At 38.0% G+C, this 8,168-nt stretch overlaps 1 protein-coding gene across 1 annotated transcript; it reads right to left on the bottom strand.

The window, feature by feature from the left end:
• Window positions 1-1,527: 1,527 nt before the first annotated feature.
• LOC110777986 (formin-like protein 6) lies at window positions 1,528-7,076 on the bottom strand. The gene is made up of 4 exons (XM_021982555.2): window positions 5,311-7,076; window positions 5,011-5,210; window positions 2,980-3,221; window positions 1,528-2,629 (listed from the first exon to the last, which is right to left on the bottom strand). The coding sequence occupies exons 1-4, from the start codon at window positions 6,879-6,881 to the stop codon at window positions 1,838-1,840; spliced, it is 2,805 nt and encodes a 934-aa protein (XP_021838247.1). The 5' UTR covers window positions 6,882-7,076; the 3' UTR covers window positions 1,528-1,837.
• Between the last annotated feature and the right edge of the window lie 1,092 nt (window positions 7,077-8,168).

The following is an 8,168-nucleotide window of genomic DNA, read 5'->3' as shown; positions in this document are numbered from 1 at the left end:
CCTCATCTGGCTTGAATCTTGTTAAATTCGCTCTGTTCTGTTCGTTCTGTTTTTTTTTTACTGAGCAGAACTTTTTCCTCGGTTACCCTTAGACCTTGTAGGAAGGGTTTCACTGGCACGTTGTGGAGGAGCTTTTTGTACTTTGATTGGTGTATGAATCACGAATGTATATCTGTGCTGGCAAATGACCCGCCCCAACCCGCCAGACCCGCCCAATAACCAGGCCTAATCTGTAGTAGCCCGAGTTCTACTGACATCTTGTGTGGTAGTTTAGCACTTCATAGCAATTGTGCATTTGCCAAACTAAATGGCCCGGTGAGGCGCGTGCGCCTCACCGACCAGTGACTGGCAATGCATTAGCAGGAGCCCAGGCAGACATTGTTATGTGCTTTTGATACTTTGGCAAATAGGTAGGTGGATGAGGAACAAACCATACACTACACACTGCACGCACCAACAAGATGATGGGAAGGAAAGTGAGTAACCAAAAACAAGCTAACAACTATAACATGCAACACTTATTTACTAGACCCTTGATTGACTGACCAAATTATTTACGAAAATGACCCTTGATTGACATGTTTCGCATGGGAGTACCTGACTCCGATCATCGTCATTATGCTATACAACACCAAACAAACCAGTTACCCACAAATAAGAGATTGAACGCATATAAGTCTGAGAGGATTCTATCCTAAAATCAATTAGTGATAGGTGGAGTAACCCACCAATCTTATAGGCCGGTCAATCTCTTCTCTTTAGTTCTCCAAACACCGACGAAAAATTGCTAATTAGGTAACATTGTCGTAAATATAATGAAATTCAAAGTAATATACCGTCTAAAAGTTACATATGAACATATACAGTCTAATAGAGAACTTAAAAGAAAAGATAAAATATTTTATAGTTCGACAATATATTTCGTCCAAGTTCTTTACGAAAATGACCCTTGATTGACATCTTTCGCCAATAAAAGATATTACATGGCCGTACTTGACTCCAATAATCGTCATTATACTATACAACAACAAACACAAAACCAATAAGATCTTGACTTAATGGCTAAGATTGAGACCTGTATACGATAGATATGACGTTGAAATCTCTCTCCTCGATTTATAATTTATTATTGTCTTAATGGTTATTTACCCACTAAAATATAAGTACAACAAACAAGGTGAAACTTGGAAGGGACAAGATTTACAAATTCAAGTTATTCAACCACTAAAATACGGATTACTCTTTTGGCAGTTTTTTCAAACAGAGTGAAAGAAAGCTGGCGCTAATTTCAAAGTGCAACTGGCAAAAGCAGCAGTTTTCCGACGCCGGTATGTGTTTTAGGCGCTTATACTTGCTTGATTATCTTTTTTTACCTTCAACTTTTAATCTTCTCAACTGTATTTCCATGTTAGCAATTACCAGATTGCAAATCCCATAACTTTTTATTGGTTAATTTCATATCTTTTGTTTTGTTCTCTCAGTCATTTTCACAAACATGTGGTGTGCACAATAATTCAGTCTAAATCATTGCTAATAAATTAAAACTCAGGCCCAGACAACCTTTTATGATTATATATTGTACAAATTGTAAGAAATCTTGCATCACTTAATCATTTATTGGTAGAATAAAATTAATAATAATGATATTAAACCTTAAAGTATCACTGGATTTTACATGGAGTAGGAGCCAAAAACTATATTCAAATCAAATATCAAACTGTATGAATAGACTAAGTTGACTACAGTATAATTCTTCTTCTTCTTCTTCTTCCCACTAATCCTCCAAAATGCTGAAATTAATCAATTATTGACCCATTTTCATATCTGGGTATTTTTTTCATGAGGACATACTTTCATCTCCAGAACTCTCATCTCGTTTAGCATTATACTTATTAAGAACTGGTACTGATATTCGAAATGATCTAGCATTTCCCACTACACTTCTACTCTCCATTGTTCCAACTTCCTTACACACATTATCCAATACAGAGAGAAAATCTCTCACAACTAAGAAGATTCTGAATGGGTGTGCTTCTTCTTTAGCTGTATCCCCATGAAAGTACTGAGTCACTTCTCTAACATGAGCCAATGCTCTTCTTTCATGAGCCTTAACTCTTGCAATCTTCTCTTCTGATTCTTTAAGAAACTTCTTCATTGATTCAAAGAATCTACCTTTCATCATATCTGGTTTCTCAAGCTGTGATACTAACTTGACCTTTTCGAGCCCCATTTCTAGCTTCGACACGTAGCTACTTAACACATCTGAGTCCATCCCAGCTGCACCTTTAACACTACCTAGCTCTCTACTTAACCCTGATACAATTTGCAGACCTTGTTTTCTGAACTCTTCTTCCTTCTTTGTGGAGCTTAGTTGATGATGAACTGTCTGAGGGTTGTTTACATCAGAAGAACCTAAGCCTTCGGATTTGATGATTTCTTGGACAACAAAGTGGAGTAGTGTAGTTTTTCCATCTGTTCCTTTGATGTCTACTAGTTTTAAGAGAGTATCGAGTTTAAATGCCTTCATATCTCCACGATTTGTTCCTGCATTCATCCTGTTTCCTGTCTGTAGAACAGCTTCTAGGAGTTTTAGGAAGAGTCTGCTACTTTTCAATTCGTCACTTGCGACCTGTAACATGTCATTCACTTAGGACCTTGTAATAACAAGAAGATATACACATATTCATTTCTGAAGTTTCTAGAGTATATATCGCACCATCTTGTTTTTTACACTAGATATTTGGTCATCTTTTGTGATTCATACTTGAAGAAAAATTGTATTCGTATGACATCTTGTTAGATTCAAATTGATTTATATTTTCTAAATATCAAATTTTCATAATTTTTACTTATGCATAATTCGAGATATTAAGAGTCAAAGTATGTGTTGGAAAGCAAAATTTCAACAGTGGTGCAATATTTAAGGAACGGAGGAAGTATATCTTTTTCCATCAAAGTTCGAGAGTTGTGCAACTTTACCTCAAGGGTTTCGAATGATTTTGTTAGGTATTTCACTTCCGCGTCAAAGTTAGCTCTGTATAGTAGAGCTTCAACTCTTTTAAAGGCAAATGGAACCTCAAGTATCCCCTTGAGAAATCTCTCAGCCGCGCCTAGTTTTGAGAGTTCACCATTGTAATCTTTCAGTTTTATTTCCTCTTCCTTGGTTGGTGCCATCTTGACCAATGTCTCAAATAGCTCTGCCCCCAAGCCTTCTGAATTACCTGCTCCACGAAATACAGACTTCATGTTATAACTTATAAGGGACATATTATTAGCCCACTGATTTCGTTGATTGCTATAGATTGTTGGTTTAGTCATCTATGATTAGTTGTCTGTATATTAAAGTATGACTTTTGAGATGTTCTGCATTTTCTAAGACAAATGGACCTCCCTGTTAGTTAATATGGCTCTATCCTGATACCACTTTATACTGAGCATTTATATCGAGATTAGGCTCTTCCACTTCTTCGCGCATCAACAGATTTCAGGCGTCTATGTCTTTTTCTATCTATGTGATATAGCTGATGTACTCAGGGGTCGTTTGGTTGATCATGGGAAGTAGAACTTCATAGAAAGAAGCTTTCCACATGTATAAGCATTTCCTAGGAAGTGGGGTGATATAGGGGAACCTAGGTAAGCAACTTTCTCCATTTTGTAGGAAGTAGAACTTCCTAGAAAGTGTGACTTCCCATATTTTTGTCAACCAAACAGTACTCTAATCTTCCACTTCCTATGTTTTCCCTGTCAACCAAACATCGCCTTAAGGGATGGAGTTCTGACTTTGTCATGGACAAAAGAACTCAAATCATATACTTGTATGATTTTTTTATGGAATTTTTGTCAGAAAGGACCTTTTAAAATCAAAAAATTGTGACAAAGGACCTTTTAAAAAAAAAGTTGTGAGGTAGGACCTAAATCAGAATTTTTGTTGTGAATAGAGACCAAGACCCCTTTTCCGGTAGTCAAACCACATTCTCCGGCGTTGACCAGCGCGTGCGTCGCACGTGCGCCCATAAAAACGACTTATTAATTATTTTCCCCCTAATTACCTATACAAAACCTTAAAAAAAACTCTCTTCTCTCTCCTCGTTGCTTCTTCTTCCTCGACATTACCTGCACTTTGCTTCTGGAAAAAGAAAATTCGGTACTTCCTAAACAAAATTCAAAAAACTCCATTCCCATACTTCAACTCCCATACTCAACTAAAAAATCCGACCACCTTGCACTAATGCCTAAAGCCATCTGCAACCCTGCTAGACCGTGTAACTCAAACAAACGCAACCACCAACACCACCGGCCTGAAGAGGATTAACACTCGAGTTGCCGTCGTTGCCGCCTCCGAAGGGCCCAACAACCCTCTAGTATGGTCTAAAACCAACCAATTACGGTCTGAAAATAAATTTAGCTTATGAACCCTAATTTTGAAAGTTACGAAATTGGAGAAATTGGACCAAAACAATTAGGGATTTTACTCTTACCCGGTACGAATTGCAACGAAAATCAAGGGGAAGCAATGAATTTTATTTTCCATAAGCAATATGCAATGGATTGATGAAGAAGATGAAGAAGCTATGAGAAGGTAATGTGGAGGAACAAAGCAACGAAGGAGAGAGAAAAGGGGATTTTTAATTTTAGATTTTCGGTAGGCATGCAAGGGGGAATTGGAGGGGAAAATTTTAGATTTTTAATTTTAAAAAAATCGTTTTTATGGGGCACGTGCCACGCACGTGCTGGTCAACGCCGGAGAATATGGTTTGACTACCGGAAAATGGTTCTTGGTCCCTATTCACAACAAAAATTCTGATTTAGGTCCTACCTCACAACTTTTTTTTTAAAAGGTCCTTTGTCACAATTTTTTGATTATAAAAGGTCCTTTCTGACAAAAATTCCTTTTTTTATATATATATAATATTCTTTTAGACACATACCTATATGATCTAAATCTTTCCACTTATTCTACAATCAAGAATAAGAAAAACAATTAAGTTTCTGCAAAAGAGTAATTCATACCATCCATAAGTGCTTCAGCAACCTCATCCCGAGTCACATTCAACGCTCTCAATAGAATGGCTATGTTCTGTGACTTCTTTGGGTCTAAAACTCGGTTCTCTTTCTCAACAGGAGGAAGAACTGATCTTCTAGTTGTTTCTTTCTTTTCTGCAGTAGTCGAATTGCACCCGAATAAGCTTTCCATCATATCCTCATTTAACCTGCAAATGTATTGATAATAAACATGGTTAAAAACTCAGTCATAAGATGGGTTTGGAAGAACTATTACAATTAGAAAGATAATGGTGGTTTTGGGCTTACTGAAATGAGCTTGATTTCAACTGGTCCCACACAGTAGCTCGATCTGAGGTTGCCCTTACTTTATCCCAATGTAGTGGCTTCAACCTTGGTCTTCTTTCACTTAAGTCGTCCCCATTAGGCCTTCCAGAAGAACTGCATCCATTATCAATCTCTTCTTCCCCTGTTTTTATTGCCTCTTTTCTTAGGTTGGGAGTTTCCAATTCTGCTTGATTAACCTTACTAGTGCATACTTTGCTTGGTGTCAGTAACGACGCCCGTGGTGGTGGTGGTGGTGGAGGCGGTGGGGGAGGTTGTTGTTGTGGTTGTGGTTTAGCATTCTGATGATAAGGACTACTACTGCTGAATTTTCGAAGGAGTGCTAAATTTGGTGGTGGTGGTGGAGCTGCAAATTTCGCCCTCTTAGGCAAAATTGACCTTGTTTCTTGCTTTCCTTCTTCAAACTCTTTTGGTGGGGGTGGTGGTGGAGGCGGCGGAGGAGGAGGAGTGGCGGCGGCTTTAATAGACGGGATGATGGCATGTTTGATAACATCAGGAGATGATGGACCAAAACCCTTTGATTTCGGTGAAGTCCTCCTAGATTGAGGGAAGAAACTTCCACTATTAGTTCTACTACTATTTGAACGTGTAGCTTGAGTCCAATACCCATCATCAACACTAGCAATTGATCCATGAAGTGATCCATGTGGAGTATAAAACAGAGTATCACCTCTTTCCTCATCTGATGAAGACAAAGTCGCCGTCGGCGACGGCGAACTCCTCTGTGGTGGTGGCACACTTCTTGGTGGAGCTCTACTCAATGGCGGCAATGGCTGCAAATCAGGACTTGGCCTATATCGATCTGACCTTTTCATTAAAACCTCATTATTATTATTATTATTATTATTATTAATATGGTTCAGTTTATGGTAAGGTGATCCATTAGCTATGTTGTTGTTGTTATTTTCATTGACCGCAACTGATCTCTGATTTGAAGAAGGCTCAACTGTTCCTATATACAGGAAATTCGATGGTGGCGCTCTTGATTCTTCTGTATACCGACCACCTCCTCCACCACCGCCACCGCCGCCGCCGCCGCTACGACTGACTAACTTCTGAGAACTCTCAACAGGGTTCCTCCCCCTGTGTTTATACAAGTAGAATGCCAACCCTGATAGCATTCCGAGTGTTACTATTACCACCGAGATTGCAATTGCCACTTTCTTGGTAGGCTTTGTGGGTGGTTGAGTCGCAGTTGGTATCGGATTAACCCCATTTGACGGCAGCGACGGCGCTGTTTGTGTTGGTGGCGGTGGTGGGTTCTGATTTGTGGTTGGCACCTCCGGGAAGAAAGGCTGGTCAGGGGTGAACCCGGAAGTATCAGCTGGTGGTGGAGGTGGCGCCAATAATGAAGATGAGCCGCCATCATCGGCTCCCGGTGGTGGCGATGAGCTTTCCGGGAACAATGGTTGATGTAAGATTCTTCTGATGATGAATTCAACATTCCTTGATTTTTTTTCACCATTGGATACGATTACAAGAGATAAGGTTAGTAATATTATGATCAATAGGAAGTTTAAGGAATGGTTTTTCATTGTGAATTTTTGTGGGATTGTTTTATTTTGTGTATATTGTTATTATCCCACCAATTCATTTCTGAATTCATTGGCTTTTCCCACCTTTGTGTTGGTTTGTGGTGGAAGGAGAGAGAAAGAGAAAAGACTGTGTTTGTGTGTGAAGGGGAACCTTCTTTAGGCTGTAAGATCTGATGCCCAGAACTCTGTACTGAAGTTAAGTGATGTCATCAACTTAGCATTCCCTTTTTTTATTCCCTTTAAAGAAAAAGGAAACAGAACCAATTGAGGTTGGCATTAGTGGTTAAGGGCCTCTTGCTCCTTAACCAAGGTCTCGGGTTCGAGCTTTGGGAATGGAAAAAATCTCAACTGGGAGTGATGCTGCCCATCGAGGTACCCATGCAAACTCCCGCGGGAGATTAGTCCACTCGCCGAGGGCGGTGGGAACTCCTCGCAGTAGAACCAAAAAAAAAAGGAAACAGAGAGTAAAAAAAATAAAAAAATACTTCCTCCATTTTTCTTTTAATTTCATCACTTTGACTTTGTTACTATTCAGACACTAAATTTGACTTGAATTTTTAACAATATTTAGTACTTTCTCTATCCCCTAATACTCGACCCAGTTTGATTTTTTGCACTATTCGCATAATTCACTTTGACCCTATTTTATTTATAGTATATGAAAATAAATGTTATTATATAATATATTGCTGGCTTCATCCTAATATATATTTTCAAAATATTAATATTTTTATAATATGTAGTTAAAGAAATTGGTAGTTAAAGTTGTGCATTAGCAAGCGTTCCAGTCAAAACAGGTCGAGTATGAAGGGACAGAGAGAGTAATCAAATGTTACTCCGTATTATGTAAAATGCGGTTGGATTGGTCACTATACATATTTTCTAATATCAAATTTTTTTAATTTTTACAAATAGAAAATTAGAGATGTTTAATTGGCAAGTGTGGAGGTCTGGGTGATGCAAGTAAAAAGTAAAATAAGAGCTCCGTTTCTTTTTACTTGCACTACTTTAATTTTTGTGTTATTCATGTACTCTACTTGTTTATCTTGATAATTTATTGGTAAGAAGAAGAAGAAGAACATATCCATGCAAGATCTTGTTAGATTTTCCGAATATCATTTTTTTATAACTTTTATTATTGATAATTATATATTAATTGTTCAAGCTATGCATTGACAAACATGAAAGTCAAAATGTTACAATTAAAAAGAAACGAAAAAATTATTTTCATCTAAAATTTATACTCGTACAAGTTAGTACTCCTTGGTTATTTTTTATTATTATTAC

The sequence above is a fragment of the Spinacia oleracea genome, chromosome 3, assembly GCF_020520425.1.
Source record: "Spinacia oleracea cultivar Varoflay chromosome 3, BTI_SOV_V1, whole genome shotgun sequence".
In the NCBI taxonomy this organism is placed as follows: domain Eukaryota; kingdom Viridiplantae; phylum Streptophyta; class Magnoliopsida; order Caryophyllales; family Amaranthaceae; genus Spinacia; species Spinacia oleracea.
This window is presented reverse-complemented; position numbering and strand designations above follow the sequence as displayed.

Coding starts and splice junctions, on each gene's coding strand:
- LOC110777986 (XM_021982555.2), bottom strand. CDS start 6,881: ATGAAAAACCATTCCTTAAACTTCCTATTGATCATAATATTACTAACC. Junction 3,222..5,010: donor TGCTGAAGCACTTATGGATG/GTATGAATTACT, acceptor TTCGTGGAGCAG/GTAATTCAGAAGGCTTGGGG. Junction 2,630..2,979: donor AATCATTCGAAACCCTTGAG/GTAAAGTTGCAC, acceptor GACATGTTACAG/GTCGCAAGTGACGAATTGAA.